This window comes from Macaca nemestrina, chromosome 5, assembly GCF_043159975.1.
Source record: "Macaca nemestrina isolate mMacNem1 chromosome 5, mMacNem.hap1, whole genome shotgun sequence".
NCBI classification, from domain to species: Eukaryota; Metazoa; Chordata; class Mammalia; order Primates; family Cercopithecidae; genus Macaca; species Macaca nemestrina.
Window position 1 is genome coordinate 103353223 of NC_092129.1, and position 18422 is coordinate 103371644.

At 40.0% G+C, this 18422-nt stretch overlaps 1 protein-coding gene across 9 annotated transcripts in view; it reads left to right on the forward strand.

Moving 5' to 3' along the window:
* The window catches only part of LOC105495809 (ubiquitin protein ligase E3D), a 187086-nt gene extending 176935 nt beyond the window's left edge, over positions 1–10151 (forward strand). For all 9 annotated transcript variants that reach the window (XM_011765644.3, XM_071096808.1, XM_011765630.3 and 6 more), the window contains one exon: positions 9501–10151. Coding sequence is in view for 2 of the 9 variants with exons in the window: in XM_011765636.3 (XP_011763938.2) it covers positions 9501–9521 (21 nt within the window). In the remaining 7 variants the exon portion in view is untranslated. The remainder of the gene's footprint in view (positions 1–9500) is intronic.
* The last annotated feature ends 8271 nt before the right edge of the window (positions 10152–18422 follow it).

Below are 18422 nucleotides of genomic sequence, written 5' to 3' on the forward strand. Positions count from 1 at the left end.
CATTCGTGTACAGATTATTATGCGAACATAAGTTTCTATTTCTCTGAGACAAATACCTAATTTGCAGTTGTTAGGTCATGTAGTAATTACATGTTTAGTTTTAAAAATAAACTGCCAAACTGTTTTCTCGAATGGCTCTACTCTTATATTCCCCTCCTCAGCAATGTATGGAAGACTCAGTTTCTTTGCCAACTTTTGGTGGTGGTACCGTAGCTTATTTTAAAGCCAAATTTGTGACCATTTTCTTTACCTGAGCTAACCAAATACATTTGCTGGAGACCCATGTGGAGTGACTAGATTTAGAAAAGAATGGAGTTATATGTGATATGCCACAGCCTAGTCATATGCCACATCAGGGCACATCAGAAGCTGTCTCCGCTAACTCCCACCTCCCAGAAAATTCATTCACTTAACTTTCAACAGACTAACTTTATATGATAGGTCAATTTGAACTTGAGACATTGGCCCCTTCAGTCTCTACATAGTAAACAAAAAGGGCTTGGCTTTCCTTTTGTCAACAGTGGGCCCAAGCTCCTTTATTAATATTGGGAAATTGAACTGGACATAATTTGTTTCTTTCTCCCTTGTTTGACAATTTTATTGTCTTCTAGAGGAAAAAGATGTTTTTTGAAAATATTTTTGGGCACCCAAATTAGCACCTTTGAGTTTGCACTGGTCTAGAAATGAAGACACTGGAGTAGGAGTTAGAAGACCTGTGTGTGAGTCCTCGCCTAATTAGCTATGTCACTTTAATCCAATTCCCTTCTCGAGGACAGTTTGCTCAGCTGTATAAAATGGCTGGACTAGATCAACAGCTCTCAAACCTAGCAAGCATCAGAATCACCTGGACAACCTATTAAAACAGCCCTTGCTAGGCCCCACCCCTAGATTCAGTAAGTCTGGAGTGGGCACAGTAATTTGCCTTTCTAACACGTTCTCAAATGAGGCCAGCAATGTTGGTCCAGAGACAACACCTGAGAAGCAGTGGGCTGGACTATTTTAAAGTGCTTCCTGGGACTGTCAGTCAATACCACCCTCTCCCAATCCCTGCTCCTCTGTCAAACTCCTCAGATTTGCTTTCTGGTGAAATAAGTTATGCACTTACTCTTTTTTTTTTTTTTTTTTTTTTTTTTTTTTTTTAGTGATGCAGATGTGTAGTAAAATATAATGCAGCAATTAAAGATATCTAGAATAATTTTATTTGAAAATTACCACAATACATATTACATTTAGTTTTAGAAGTGCTGTTTCACAAAACAGCTATATGGAATTGTCCAGAAAACATAGATATAAAAATCTAGAAATATATATCCAAAATGTTAATAGTAGTTATCCCTAAGTGATGTAGCCACAAATTTTTTCTTTTTGTGTTGTACCTTTCTGTGTTTTGTAAGTTTGTCTATAATTCATATAATCATAAGTCACATATTTGAACAGGAATTATAGTAGGCAATATAAGTCTCAACTTCTCTAAGTTTCAATAATTAAAATAAAGACCTTGTTGAATACCAATCAATAGAAGTAAGGCTTTTTTATTTCTGGTGTGAAATAAAATTGTCCAGGATGGTTTTCAAAGGCAGGTATGACCCTGCTTATCCCTTTCTCTTAAAAAATGTGTTAGGTCACCTTTTGCCATTCTTCCTACTGGACAGAATTCTTCACTCGTGCACAAGTAGCCCTGGCCTCAAGGCTACTTGTTAAGTATCTCAATACTGCCCGCATAGTGTTTCCATGCCACTTTTCCACTGATAACTAGTGGGATCCACAGTCACAACCTTACAAGCTATTTCCTCCTCTTTCCTTCACAGTGAGTCAGAAAGCGTTTTGTCTGCATGAAGCAAGTTTTCTTCTTGGTTGCATGTCTGTTAAAAGAATTAATATTTGCAGCTAAAATAGGAATTAAAAAATTGCCACTGAAATAAATCTGTTTAAATGACAGAACCCATTCATCTGTGGAAATCTATTTTGTTCCACAATATAGGAGTTCATGGCCCCTCCTAGGATTTCTAGTTGTTCTGATATCATAGGCATACCATTTCTTCACCAGCCGTGCTTCTTAACCTTAAGGTAAGAGTGGGTATGGTTTCCTTTAAATATGATATATTAAAATGGTTTTGCTGCTAAAGTCACCTCTCCTTAAGCAACTGAAAATATTTCAGTTAATTGATACTATAGAAAAGCACTTTATTTCTGAGCTCTAGAAACTCTGTTTCTGAATAAACTTGTTTGGTCAGAGGCATGTCACCAATAGGGCAGCACAGTGGTGATTTTCAAAACACCACTCTAGGCCAAAGCTGCAGCAGTGCCACTGTTCCCTTCTGCAGGTTCCTTCCTGCGGCTATTCCATAGGAAGGGGAAATTAAAGGGACTTTTTGATTTGTGAGTGTGTGAGCATGTATTGAGGTAGCACCATTTTATATGTTGTGCTTTAACACCCACCCATATTAGTATCCTCGAATGATTTCCTTACAAATGTTTTGTGCTTCAGAGGCAATATATTTTTATGTAACATCGGAAGACTGCTATGTAAATGTTGGCCTCATGGGTTTGTTCTCATTAGTAAAGTTACCGGATTTGCTTTATATGACTGGGAGCATCAGAACTGCTTGTTCACTACGGTGTTACAATAGCACCATCCAATGCCAACAATACTGTCCGTAGTCCAGTTATTCTAAAAGAAGTGAGGAGATGTTCATGTCTAGGACTTACTTGCTTTGTTGAAGAATAGGATCAAGATCCAGTAACTGCTATAGTGGTCCTTGATTTCAGCCCCATCTAGAGATGAAAAGCCACCAGTAGTCCTCTTCTGTCTGCCACATACACATCTCTTAAAGTACTTCTCATCCTGTAAGTCAACTGCTGGCCTTCTACCTAGATGTCTGCAAGAAGACATAACAAGGCTCAGCCTAACTTTTTAAATCAACAAACTGTTTAGTTATATGTAAATTTTCATAGTACATCATGGCTTAAAGCAAATACAGGGTGAAAGTTTAATTTATAGATACCCATCTTTTTTTCTCTCTCTACCTTTTAAAAGTTCTTACAGAATGTATGCAGAAAGCCCAGGGTTGGAGGGCTACGCTGATGTTCCCTTAGTCTACTGTTTCTGTCCCTTACACACATAATTGTTGCCAATTTGGAGGGACAGGATTTTCTTCCTCATTGGATTGCTTCTCACATTTTTGGTGTTTTGTTTGGTCCTTCCTGTCTGCCAGTCATTCATTTAGCAGGCCAGCATCCTAGGAGGATCAAGTGTGTGCCAAACTCTGTGCCATGCCGGGCTTTATGGCTCTCTTTGCCTCCTCCAGGGTAGTGTCTCAGGAGGCTCTCTTGCTTTCATAACACAAAAATAGTCTTGTTTCTCCCAGCAGGTGTTAAGGTCCATCTTAAATTTACTACACCTTATTGGAATCACCTAATTCCTTGACTACCTCTCCCACTCTCATTTCAGCAGGAGGCGGAAATTCCTTCTCAGTGTGCTCTGTGGCTGGAACAATCAGTGTCACATAGGAGATAATTACTGATTGAATGAATGAAGCTAGCCTCCCAGCCCAGAGAGAGAAATATCTTTAAAGTTTTTTTTAATTATACTTTAAGTTCTGGGGTACATGTGCAGAACGTGCAGTTTTGTTACATAGGTATACATGTGCCGTGGTGGTTTGCTGCACCCATCAACCCGTCACCTACATTAGGTATTTCTCCTATTGCTATCCCTCCGCTAGCCCCCACCCCCCAACAGGCCCCAGTGTGTGATGTTCCCCTCACTGTGTCCATGTGTTCTCGTTGTTCAGCTCCCACTTATGAGTGAGAACATGTGGTGTTTGGTTTCTGTTCTTGTGTTAGTTTGCTGAGAATAATGGTTTCCAGCTTCATCCATGTCCCTGCAAAGGACATGAACTCATCCTTTTTATGACTGCATAGTATTCCATGGTGTATATGTGCCTCATTTTCTTTATCCAGTCTATCATCAATGGGCATTTGGGTTGGTTCCAAGTCTTTGCTATTGTAAACAGTGCTGCGATAAACATACGTGTGCATGTATCTTTTTAGTAGAATGATTTATAATCCTTTGGGTATATACCCAGTAATGGCATTGCTGGGTCAAATGGTATTTCTAGTTCTAGATCCTTGAGGAGTGGCCACACTGTCTTCCACAATGGATGAACTAGTTTACACTCCCACCAAAAGTGTAAAAGCATCCCTTTTTCTCCACATCCTCTCCAGCATCTGTTGTTTCCTGACTTTTTAATGATCGCCATTCTAACGGGCATGAGATGGTATCTCACTGGTTTTGATTTGCATTTCTCTAATGACCAGTGATGATGGGCTTTTTCTCATCTGTTTGTTGGCTGTATAAATGTCTTCTTTTGAGAAGTGTCTGTTCATATCCTTTGCCCAATTTTTGATGGGGTTGTTTTCTTGTAAATTTGTTTGAGATCTTTGTAGATTCTGGATATTAGTCCTTTGCCAGATGGATAGATTGCAAAAATTTTCTCCCACTCTGTAGGTTGCCTGTTCACTCTGATGATAGTTTCTTTTGAGAGGAATATCTTACAGTATTTATCCAACACAAAAAGTTGAGTCTAGGGTATCGTCAACATGGGTGTGATTAATGCCAAATTAGTGAGTTAGTAAAAACTACCTAATCCCAGTATTATTTTAAGACATCAAGTATATTTGCTAGATGCTAGAATAGGTTGTAGTTTTTAATTTTATTTTTGTTTTTACATTTATATTGTATGTTTTGTATAGAAAATTTGGATCTTGGAAACTAGATTTTATTTTAATTAATTAATTAGTTTATTTATTTTTGAGATGGTGTCTCACTCTGTCACCTAGGCTGTGGAGTGCAGTGGTAGGATCTCAGCTCACTGCAACCTCTGCCTCCTGGGTCCAAGCGATTCCCCTGCCTCAGCCTCCCAAGTAACTGGGATTACAGGCACCCACCACCGTACCCAGCTAATTTTTGTGTTTTTAGTAGAGAGGGGGTTTCGCCATGTTGACCAGGCTGGTCTCGAACTCCTGACCTCAGGTGATCCACCCACCTCAGCCTCCCGAAGTGCTGGAATTACAGGTGTTAGCCACCACGCCTGTCCAAGAAACTGGATTTTATAATATAAGGGCATAAGCTGTCCTTGTCCTTTTCCTTTTCCACCATAAAAACAGCCTGTTTCAGATCATGATTTTGAACATGCACTGGACAAAAATATATATCTAAAGGAAAGTTTTATGTTTTTTTTTTTTTAAGTCAACAATGTCCTTTTTAAAAGGAACATTTTTGTCTGTCTACTTAGTGTAGAGTCCTTTCTAAAGCCTTTCTATGTAGCCAGCCTTGATGATATATTTTTTTAGTGATTGAAATTCTAAGGCCAGGCAGAGTAGCTCACGCCTGTAATCCCAGTGCTTTGGGAGGCTGAGGCGGGTGGATCACGAGGTCAGGAGTTCAAGACCAGCCTGACCAACATGGTGAAACCCCATCTCTACTAAAAATACAAAAATTATCCAGCGTGGTGGCATGTGCCTATAATCCCAGCTGCTCAGAAGGCTGAGGCAGGAGAATTGCTTGAACCCAGGAGGCGGAGGCAGGAGAATTGCTTGAACCCAGGAGGCGGAGGTTGCTGTGAGCCAAGATGGGGCCACTGCACTCCAGCCTGGGCAATAGAGCAAGACTCCCTCTGAAAAAAAAAGAAAGAAAAAACAGAAAGAGGATAAGAAATTCTAAGTCAATGTTGAGAAATCAGTTAATATAAATTTATCTAGGGTAAAATAATATTAAAAAATGTTTAACGTGTCACACAAAAGTATTAATGCATCCCAAACTTACGTTTGGTCAATGATACTGTGTCCGGAATTGGTGGGTTCTTGGTCTCGCTGAAGGGCTCCTCAAGTGCCGCCAGAGTGGATGCCGAGGCCGAGGAGGCGCCGAGAGCGAGGGCTGCTAGCATGTCACCTCTCAATACATCAACCTGGCCATGTTTATTGTGGTTTAAGAAGATTGTTTTTAGATGATTACTCAAAGCAGAGACATCATTGTTAGACATCTTAACATCCTCTCCCTCTCTCCATTTCCAAGTATAACTATTCAGGTGTACAGAACTAAGTCAAATCTTATAACCAACAGGAAAGGGTTGTCTTTTGTTTTTTAAAATAATTATTTAGACTTTGTAACTATGTTCCAGAAATGTAACAACCAACAGAGCTTTAAGCTGCAGCTATAGTCATATGCACTGAGAAGCTTTAAAACTTTACTTTGGGGAATAAAACTAAAAAGATGAAATATAGAGATCTTTCTCAGTGTAGTGGAACAAAATAAAATTATCCTCTCTTAAAATAAACGGCAGTTAGGGGAAGTAATTTCTCCTGTCATGGATAAATGGTAGGGAACACAAAATCAGCATTTGAAATATGTTAACTCACAGTGTTTTAAATATAAGGAATAAAATGCATTGTACAGTACCTGTTCCCAAGAATGGCTGCAGTTTCATGTTAAGTCTTTAAAAATACATAATGTGCTCAGCAAATGAAACTATAAAAACTAGATAAAAAAAGACATTAAGCCAAATTTTAAACTTTTTCTTTTTTACTGGGAGGGTCCATTTTGTGTTATTTAATTTAATCAGCTCAGCCTCTTTTGTAGTTGTTCCTCATCTTGAGTTCATATTCGCAGGCATGCAAAAGAAACCTTTTGATAGTTGAGGCAATACCAAAGATTGGAAGTCTCTAAGCCTCTGTAGTTTTCTGTCATTCATCTGTAAAGTTATAGTGGGAAAAGCACGGATTAGAAATCAATTTCTTTCTAAGCCCACCATGTCACTTAACAGCTTTGCTACCTAAGCAAGTTTCATACGTTTTCTGAGCTTCTGTTTCTTCATATGTAAAACAAAGTTTCAAATGCCTGCTTTACTAAACCATAGGACTGTGCTGCGAATGAAAAAAATCAAAGTAGGCTTAATAAGGTGTTTTACAAATTTCATGTACATCCTGTTAGAATTCCCATTTTGTGGATGAGGAAAGGCTGAATGGGGCTGGCTGATAATTCTTTGTTATAGGGGCTCTTTACATTGTAGGAGAACGTCCCTGGCCTCTGTCCACTGGATGCTAGTAGCACCCCCTCCCAGTTATATTGACAACCGAAAATGTCTCCAGATACTGCCAGACACCCCTCAGTACACAAAATCACCTCAAGTTGAAAATCACTATTCTGTATAGCTAAAATTCTTAACCATTTTCTTTTTTCTCTTCTTTTTTGAGACGGACTTTCCCTCTGTCAGCCAGGCTATAGTGCAGTAGCGTGATCTCGGCTCACTGCAACCCCTGCCACATGGGTTCAAGTGACTCTCATGCCTCAGCCTCCCGAGTAGCAGGGATTACAGGTACCTGCCACCATGCCTGGCTAATTTTTATATTTTTAATAGAGACAGGGTTTTACTGTATTGGCAGGCTGTTCTCAAACTCCTAACCTCAAGCCATCTGCCTGCCTTGGCCTCCCAAAGTGCTGGGATTACAGGCCACTTGAGCCACTGTGCCCGGACTCTTAACCATTTTCGTAATGTCATTTATCAGTGTTATCCTTATGCTAAGTATTTCCTGGTTGGAATACTCCATGACATGGCAATTTTCAGAATTAAAAAGGAGATAAATGGTTTCTTCCATTGTCTTTCTGTCTGAATATAAGCAGCGGCATTGTCTTCTTTGTACAGTTGTGAGCTTCCTGTCCCTGTAAACTTTGTAGAAGCAGAATGTTGCCTGCCAGGGATGCTGCCCACAGTGAGCCCTAAGTCAAACTCAGTGACGTCTGGTCTTCCTTCCCCTGTTTATTATAACAGGCTCTACTGGCCTCTTTTCTCATCTGTTATATTCACAGACTTCTAATATCTCTTGTCAGCTGAGAGACAAGGGAAACGCATGGATTTTCCTAATCATTATTATTAGGTTTTGAAGGGAAGGTGAGTGTTAAAGACAGAGAGAGTTGGTGGCTCTACAGCAACGCAGGTTTTATGTCCAGCACAGACCTGCAGAGGTGGGGGACCAGCTGAATGCCAGCTAGAGCTCACCGCTGCTTACAGGCTGGGGTATTTATAGGTATGGGCGGGAGGGGTCTGGGCAGTATGGCTTGCTGCCCGGCAGGATATTGATAAGATGTTCCTATGATCAGGCGGTTTGGCCCTTTTTCCAGTGGGATGTGATAGACGTTCCTTGGGCCTTTGTCCAGCAAGATATGATAGGGATGTTCCTTCCGTTGGGCCGTTGCCCGGCAGGGTATGATAAGAAAGTCAGGTGGTTGGGCAGGATGTTTCTCATGGTCTGAACCCCCATGGAATGTTTTACTTTGACCAGGGTCAGTGAAATGGTAGCGGGGCGGGACTTACCACATGGTGCAGCTTGAACTAACAGTGATCTCATCTGAGCTTCACAGTAAGCTCTTGAGGTTTGCATCAGTTGTCCATGTTTACATTTTGTTTAGGAATCAACCTTTCCTCTTTGCTGCTCCTTCCAATTTGGTGTTCTCTTGATAGAGAAACTCAGCAGGAAGTTGATACGGAAACTCAGCAGGTGCCTTTCTCACCAGCACCGTACGAAGGGTAACATCCTTCTGAATTACTCAGCACAAAGCAGATGCTTTCTGCCCTGTGTGACCCTCCCTTTTCCTTTTCTTTTAACAGAGATAGTTAAATACACACCTCTTTTTACTGCATTCGGGGACTTAAGGACAAACTTCCCTGATGCTATTGACAGATGTCCCATACTTCCCCAAGAGTAGAATGTTTTTACTTCTCTTGCTCACACCTAATACGAGCTTCCCAAGCCTCCCATACTTCACGATCTATCTCTGCTGTATACTTGACTCTCTTCCTCATGCTGGCACAGTTCCCAATGTATTGTCACCCCTGAACTAAACCTTTCTAAACATTTATGATTGACTTTGTTATGTTTGTTTCTGTTTTCAAAACTATTGGGAAATTAGATACATTTGATCTAGGCCTCATTACATAGTCTGAAAATATTTTGTACATAAGACTGTGTGAATTCGTTTTTTTAACTCTAGGTTTTAAGATGAATTGCTGCTGACCAACCAATATAAGTGAAAGTATCACCATGACCTAGGAGAGACTGGTATCATTACCCATAGGGATGAGGACCTGGAATCGCCCAGGAATGAGATTCAGAATTCTAAATATGGAAGGTCCAAAACAATAGTTGTGAACCAATGGGAACGAGGACTAGGTTACTTCATGGCAATATAACTTTAGTTTCAATTAAAACTCTTTTTCTCCTTTAAAATGCATGTGAATCATCTTAATTACCATATGGTTCATTAAAAAAAGACTAATTGGCTCCTGCTGTAAAATACAATGTCTAGATCCACTAAGAGTCATTTTTCTGTTTAAATAAGTGTATGTTCTTATTGACCAGACTTACCTGATTCTGATTTGATGTACATGCAGCCATTTTGTCATATTATAGAAGTAAAGCACTGTGGGTTTTTCTTCCTTCTCCAGGTGGCCTTTTTGAAGATGTAACTATGAAGCTGGGCATTCTCCTCCCCTGGCAGACAGCTCTCAAGCAGGAGCACACTGAGGCCAGCAGTCAGCTCAGGAGACATCAGTTACAAAGACAAGAACCAGAGCTATGGGCTAAGAGCATTGCATTGAAGTTTAAAGTTCACTTGTTTGCATATATTCTCTAAGAGAAGAGTTAACTTTAGATCTTTGAAAACCCAGGACTGTGAAGAAAGTCGTAGTAGCAGGTTGAGGCAAGTATAGAAGTTACATCTCTATTTCCCACAGAGAGGAATATTCACATATGTGCTGTGTCAGCACCACCTGGAAGGTTATTAGCTAATGGAGACCCATCTGTCCTGTGTGGAATCCAGTGAGGAATTTTATTGGTGGAACTGAATGTTAACTGCTATAAATCTAGGAAATAAACTTTTAAGGAGTTTCTTAGGATCATTTAAAACAAATTTTAAAAAAGAAAAATAGAAAACATTTAATACTTTATTCAGAGGAGATGCTCAGTAGATGTTTGTTGAATAAATGATTATCAAATCAAAGGATTTCCCATTTATGCAAATCTGCATGTTTCTTTTGTTATTTCCTTTACCATACACTATTGCAAATTAATAAATATACCGCACTAGCATCCTGTTACAGAGTTGTTCTATTCTTTGTGTACCAGCACAAGTGGTGAGGAAAACTTTGAGTGAGAATGATGGAGCTACTGGGAATCCCACAGAGTACAGGCTAGCTCCTAATTTCACAAAGAACATTTGAAACTTGCCTAGAATCACACAGCTAGGATCAAAGCTGGGACTGGAGCCTGGCAGGTCCATCTCCTCTGCCCAAGATCTGATCTATCTCTCTCTGACATCCTCCTTTCCTGCTCCATGATCAGGAGGACAGTCTCTGGATTTGCAGATATCCTTGCTGCTCAATTGGCATTAATCCCCACAGACCACCTAATACATCTTGCCTCAGAAACCCTGAGTTTTCTATCTGCAAGTGTTCTAACCTTTTTTTTTTTTTTTTTTTTGAGACGGAGTTTGGCTCTCTTTGCCCAGCTGGCGTGCAATGGTGTGATCTCGGCTCACTGCAGCCTCCACCTCTGGGGTTCAAGTGATTTGCCTGCCACAGGCTCCCGAGTAGCTGGGATTACAGGCACCCGCCATCACGCCTGGCTAATTTTTTGTATTTTTAGTAGAGACGGGGTTTTGCCCTCTCTACCAGTCACCAGAGGCTGGTCTTGAACTCCTGACCTCAGGTGATCCACCCACCTTGGCCTTCTAAACTGCTGGGATTACAGGCGTGAGCCACCACGCCCGGCCTCTAACATTCTTAACACAGGTGTCACTTGGTGTTTTATGATTGGGTGAACTTTTCATGATTTCTTCCTGGTAGTGCAACCAAAACATTTGTCTCACTGACAGAGCAGGGGTATGGCGTTCCTAATTCTGTAACTTGTAGACTGACATAGGAATAATACCCAACTGTTGATCCTGCAGAGTCATTTCATTGAGCACAGTTTGAAACGCTGAAGTTCTTAGTGATACATCCAAGACTCACAGCCACAGAAGATAATTAGTTTGGCTTCACTTAAGCTACTAGACTCCCAAACATCACACTGACTTTCCATGCTTTAGATTCCTGTCTGTCAGTATATAGCAGGGTTCCTCAGCCTCAACACTGTTTACATTTTGGTCTGGATAATTCTTTTTGTTGGACACTGCTCTCTGTGTTGAAGGATGTTTAGCAACATCCCTGACCTCTACCCACTAGATTCCATTAGCACAGCCCCCTCCTTCACTCCAGTTGTGTTGACCAAAAATGTCTGTATTGTTGTGATTGACAAAATTAACTACAGCTGAGAACCACTGCTGTAGAAGATATGGCCTAAGAAACAAGATTTGGTGACTGTCTATAGAATTGTGTATTGCCCATGACAGATTATTACAAAATCTGAATCTTTTTCTGGCATGTAGCCTGAGCTTAGTATACCTTTTTTTTTTCACAAATGAATACATTAGTGGTGAATGCCTTTATGCATGACTGTTTCTTATAGTTCAGTTTGTATTGGTCTAACGATGGAAATTGGAATAACTTAGATGAAGCAGAGTTCGGCCTGTTCATAAAAAAGAATTTTCTTCTGAGATACTTTTTCTCCCTCTGGAAAAACGCAATGGCCATACTACCATACTAATGTATGTTTATGATTTAGATCCTAAAGGTGCTTGTGATTGCACAGATAACTCTGTACTGCTCAAAAAAACCCAACTAGAAGAATATTCTAATTTACTAAACTTGCCTCCCTAAGAAAGTCAAGTTGAATCAAATGTAGTGAGACACCCTCATCTCACCTCTTCCTTAGGCCTTAGGAGGAACCAAGCCAGCTTTCTTTCTGATGGCACAGTGTGGGGAGTGGAGGTGGAATGACCATGACCATGAGAAGCTCTAAGGGACAGAGGTAAGAGGAGGTCATGCTACACACACGTGCACACAAAGAGCAGGTTTCTGGCGACACTATAGTTACTGTGCTTTAAATTGCATCTGTCATGAATCACATAAATCTTGTCATGGTGAAGTTCCCAAACTCAACAGGTCTCCATTGGATCTTCCACAGTTGGGAAGGGAGGGCCAGCAGAGCTGAGCCAATGCTCAAAGTGCGTTATTCACATCTAGTCACTGGGTAGGCCTGAGGGGTAACATGTCTGTACCTGTGAGAGTCTACTTTGGGGCTATAGGGCATGAAGGGAAAAGGGAAATGGTCCTTTCTATCTGTTTGTTGCTCCGGGTGGGTGAATTGGTGTGTATGAGATACATGCACAGAAACAAAGAGACACAGGGATAGCATGAAAGACATTTAAATTTCATTTTAAACCATGCTGGGAGGGCTAGACAATGGAAGCAGGCTGTACAAAATTAATGTTGACCCTTGGAAGTCGTTCCACATTAGCCTCCTGTGTCTTGTGAGTATAATTCCACAATCTATTCAGTAGCATTCTTAGATAAGGATACCACAGAATGCAGACATGCTATTAATTGGTTACCAAGGAACTCTTAGTAAAACACCAAATTTCTAGTCCCTTTTTTGTGTCTCTAAAATCTGCTGTAAACAAGTGGTTCTGTGAACTTGTTCTTATCTAGTATAAAGTTACAGTAAAATTACAGTGGATAGACCCTGTTGAAAACTTCTGTCGGCCACTCATTTTGACAAACCTATATAGGTTTCTTCATTCAGTGAGGACTTTTAGAACATCTACTGAATTTCAAGATAGTTACGGGTACTGCAGATGGAGACAGTAAGACAAAGACCTTGCCCTCATCGAGCTTACATCCTCATGGAGGAAGCAGACAAAAAAGAAGTACTATGTTTTATCATAAAATTATTATATATAACTTCTGCAAAGCACAATAAGACAAAGATGGGTTAAGAAAGATTAGGTGCTATTTCAGACAGGGATGGCTCAAATTGAGCTTAAAGTATATGTATACTGTTGGTACCATATATATTTAAAATAATCCAATTCCATCAAGAGCTGCATTGTTAAAGACCAACAGATCACATACAAACTGCAGCCTTGCATCATTTTGCCAAAAGTACCTTCACTAAACAAGGATCTGCCAATATTAGCAAAGCATGTTTGATTTCATAGATACCAGAAAAGAGAATCTGATTAGACCCAGACATGCTGATGTAACTGGCTTTCTGCAGGCATTTTGGTAATTAAGTCTGCTCAGTAGCCACTGTTGTAAAAAGTGCTGACAGTGTTAAATAGTTTTCCTTTTGCATGATAGATAAAGCCAACCTAGTTGCTGTTCCTGTACATTTGTTTTTGCGCCTAATGTATAACAAAGATTAATTGAGATCTGCATTTCATTGTTATTCAAGAACGTAGGAATGATTGGTATGCCTTAGTCTATAGTTAGCGAAGAATCACCGTTAACGTTACCCATCAGAGGACTGTGTCCCACTAGATGCTTATTTAAGAGTTCTACACATTCTTAAATCTTAAATATGCAAGACCACTCAAGATGATTTAATGTAACCATTTCTCTTGGTTTGCATTTTAAGATGCTTTTACATTTTAAGGTACATTTTACCTTTTATGATACATTTTACATTGTAAGATACATTTGAGATTTCATCTACTGAATCAGAGCTCATCATCAAAACTTAATCTGGGAGAAAAAGTAAGAGGGAGTTAATGGAAATCAGTCATAAGAGGTAAATCCTCCCAGTTTTAAGAAGAATGGCAACACATAATTGTTCAAAACAACATTTTAAAAAGCATCTAAACTGTACTACCATTCTTTTAAAAATATGTCCCTATTTCCATTCTGGAATAAACTAAACCAATTTGTTCTCAATCCCGTTACATATAAATTATGAAACCCATTTTCAAGTCCACACTTATTCGGGGATCCTTTGGTTACAAGGTACAGTAAGCAGAGTGCAGGATTTGTATCCTACTTGTGTCTTTTAGTAGCCTTCCTGGGATCTTTGGCAGCCTTTCTGGTCAGAATGACAACTGCTGACCAGATGAGTACATTTTCTTTATTCAACTTTCTCCCCTGTTATACACAGCCTGATTAGTTTCTTTCTATAAATATTTCAATATTGTTTTTTGATCCCTTTTTAACATTTCATAGATTAAAACTATTTTCTATTTTATTGTTTTAGAAAAAAGATGCAAATGATTTTTATTGTCATAATTTGCATGCACTCTATTTGTGTTTTGGTTGCAAATTTAAATATATCTGCTTTTTTTTAAAAAAAAAAAACCCCTAAATCATGAACATCATAAGTGGTTAACTTACTTTCAAGCAGTAGCAGCAGTAGATTGCCTATATGGAGGTTCTGGCTGAACTCTTCCTAGACTCAAGGAAATCAGGGCTTGTCACCCTTTGCCTAGTACCCTTCTCAGCCTAAAAAGGACATGGCAGGCTTTCTGCGGATTGGGAAAGAAATTGTAAAAACAAAGCGCTTCATAAGTGCCCACAAAAATAATGGAATCTTCTCTCTTTTTTCACTGGAAACCAGTGAAGGGAACCAGTCTTTGTGAAAAGGATCTCTCAGACCTGTTCCTCCCCTTACATTTCCCACACTCTCTTCCTCTCTTCCTAGGCAATACCATTTCTAGAAAGAAGAGCCAGAAATGCCAGCCTTGATCACTCTGTGCTCCCTTTCCTGAACCCACACTTGGGTTGATCACTGTGTGACCACTTCACTTGAAACTTTATCTTCATAGTATGGTGATATAAGTATCAAAATTAGTCATCATTAGTTTTAAGTTCCATAGTAGTACATATTAGACTCAGAAAGTATACCATCCAATATTCTTTTCTTTTCTTCGAGATGGAGTATCGCTCTGTTGCCCAGGATGGAGTGCAGTGGCGCCATATTGGCTCATTGCAACCTCCATCTCCTGGGTTCAAGCAATTCTCTTGCCTCAGCCTCCCGAGTAGCTGGGATTGCAGGCATGCACCACCACGCCCGGCTAATTTTTGTATTTTTAGTAGAGATGGGATTTCACCATATTGGCTAGGCTGGTCTCGAACTCCTGACCGCAAGTGATCCGCCTGCCTTGGCCTCCCAAAGTGCTGGGATTATAGGTGTGAGCCACCGCACCCAGTCCACTATTCTTTCTAGAAAAAAAAAAAAAAAAATACTGTCTCCTCCAATACAGGGTTTTTTTGTTTGTTTGTTTGTTTTTGTTTGTTGGTTGGTTTTTTTGAGACAGAGTCTCTCTCTGTGGCCCAGGCTGGAGTACAGTAGTAGTAGCACGATCTCAGCTCACTGTAGCCTCTGCCTCCTGAGTTTAAGTGATTCTCCTGCCTCAGCCTCCCAAGTAGCTGGGTCTACAGACACCTGCCACAACACCCAGCTTTTTTTTTTTTTTTTTTGATATTTTTAGTAGAGACGGGGTTTCACCATGTTGGTCAGGCTGATCTCAAGTGATCCACCCACCTTAGCCTCCCAAAGTGCTGAGATTACAGGCATTAGCCACCGCACCAGGCCCAAATACAGGTTTTTGAATAATAAACCCAATATAGGGCACTATAATTTCTCTGAATTGTTCATTTGATTATACATACTCTGTTTAGTGCCAATGTTAAAAAATTATTGAAATAAGGTGCATAGTGTAACAAAATAATTGAAATAAAATTCCACATTTCAATTCAATACTATCTAAAAAGTGATGACGTCAAGAAGAAACAAAATAGTGACCAAGCACAGACACTTTGTGTAGCACAGGCAAGAGATATTTATTGTTGATATCACAAGAAAATGAAGTTGCAATATATTTTTAAAATTTCTAATGAAATCACCAGTAAGTTAGAAATGTGTGTGTTAAAAATCACTAGAGGAAACAGAGAGAACTTGATAAAGAAAACACATTTCCTACGTATCTTTCGAACCCTGTGACAGTTGCTCCTGGCAATTTTAGAAGAGCCAGTTTCAATACTTGTGTTTATTTGTTTCCCTTTATTCCATCAAGCCAAGTATGTTCTCTACATCAGGGGTCTCCAACCCCCGGGCTATGGACCGGTACCAGCCTGTGGCCTATTAGAAACCAGGCTACACAACAGGAGGTGAGCGGAGGGTGAGGAAGCGTCACTGCCTGAGTTCCGCATCCTGTCAGATCAGGTGGCATTAGATTCCCATAGGAGGTGAACCTTGTTCTGAACTGCACATGAGAGGGATCTAGGTTGCGTGCTCCTTATGAGAACCTAACCAATGGCTGGTGATCTGAGGTGGAACAGTTTCATCCCCCTCCACCACAGGTCCATGGAACAAAACCAGTCCTTGGTACCAAAAAGGTTGAGGACCGCTGCCCTACGTAAGCAAAGGCTACCACCTGTGGTTGTACCACAGTGGTTGTATTCCTTACACAGACATAAAGTGTTCCTGAAATGAGTACTGTCATTAGAGATTGCTTTGTATGAAAGTAAAATTAAGAATGGAGGTGAGAAAAAACACACAAGAGAAACCGGCAAAGCAGTGAGTGATGATATCAAACTGCTGGTGTGGACCTCAGCGGTTATGGAGTACAAAGAGGGCCCTCCCAATGGACAGAGAAGGCATCCTTGTCTGCATGAGGCAAGATTTTATGTGGGCCTTAAGTGATGATTAAGATTTGGAAAGATGGGAAGAATGAGACACTCTGGAAGAATGAAACTTTGAAATAGTAAGAACATTTGGCTAGATTGGAGGACTTGAGATTGGACTGTGAATAAGACAGGAAATAGTTCTTGTTAGATTGTGGAAAGCTTTGAATGTCATCATGAAGCTGGAGAACATTCTCCTTCCTTCTGACTTCTGAGTGCTCAAGCACAACATGAACAGAAAATATATATTTTTTGTACCCTTGAGGGCTTTTTGAGCTCTAAAATGTAGATGCAGTAGTTAAGAGTGAGAGGGTTCTAGAATCCGCTTGCCTGGATTGAAATGCCACCTGTGCAATCTTGAGCAAGTTCTTTAAGCTCATCTTTAAAATGGGGTAAAAAAAATAGCATTTTTCTCATAGGGGTTATTTGAGCATTAAATGGGTTAATGCATGCATAATGTTTAGAACAGCACCTGGCACACAGTGTGCAATACATTTTAGATACAGTGATTATTCTATGAATTTGCTGCTCTGCCACCCCTCCTTGTCATCCCCTGTAGAATTGATTTTCTGAAGTTTTAAGCAGGAGAATAACATAAAAGTGATGCACTAGAAAAACCAATCTGGTTGCAGAACACAAGGTAGGTTGAGGAGAAGAAGAAAATACCTTTTGTTGCAAAACAAGAAAACGCTTCCCAATTCCAAAAAACTGTCAAAAAATGTCTTGACCAAATAGCTTTGTCAGTGCTTTTTTTTTCCTATTCTACCTTTACTTATTTGTGAAGGCCACTAAAGGTACAATGGAATACATAGTTTTCCATCTCTAGTCAGCTTTGCTCTAACAAGGGACGTGACAACCCATTCTAAGCATTTTCATATAGATATTTTAAAATGAGATCTTTTTCAGAATCTTCTCTTGCAAGCAAAAAAGCTTTTGCAAAAATCTTTAAGTGAGGAAAAGAATCCAGCCCAGAAGTCTCTGACCAGGCATCCTACAGGGATGTCCTCTGGACTGAAGTTCAATTTACTTTTTATATAATTTCCAAAAGTACCAGGAATCTTTTTGTTCAGTGTCACTGGTTCTCAGGAGAACAAGGCAAAGGATCTTCCCTGGTGAACCAGTCTGACTTCCTTCTATTCGTATTTCCCCATGCATTTTCCTTCTCAGAATTATGCTGTGGGATCACCCCAGTGTAAAATTTCAGTGTTCCTCCTGAAATACCATGATGGGAAAGAAGTTGTTGACTATGCTACTAAATTTCAGATAAGTGAGCACTTTTATTTCTATTAAAAGAATAATTCCACACATTCTTGAAATGAATTAGGATCTAATATTTGAGTAACCTGTGTGTATGGAGCCGAACATAGGGGAGTAGACAATGAGGTGAGATGAGCAGAAATAAACCCTATTTATCTGATTCTTATCCTAATTTACCGTTGAAAGTCCTGCCGCTCCCTGCAAAATACTCTCTAATTATGTCTAGGGTACCCTCTGGGGTGCCCATATGCATCATTTGCCTCATGGCATCTGCCACTTTATTCCTATTTTTCTCCAGCGTCATTTGGTGCTGATGATCTTCACTGCTGCCCCATATGAGGTGTAGGTGCCTCTACTACCTGGGAGCCTCCAATGGAGCAAAGGAGTGAAACAGTCTTGGAAACTTCAATAAGCCAAAGTTACACTGTGTAGGGTATAGACCAAAGGAGAAGGTTGATCCTCTCCACCATGTGTTGCACTTTGTGACACAGATCCCAAAACGGGTGTTGCCCTGCACCCCAGGGTCTATAATTATAGTTTCTTAGTGAAAGTTGCTCT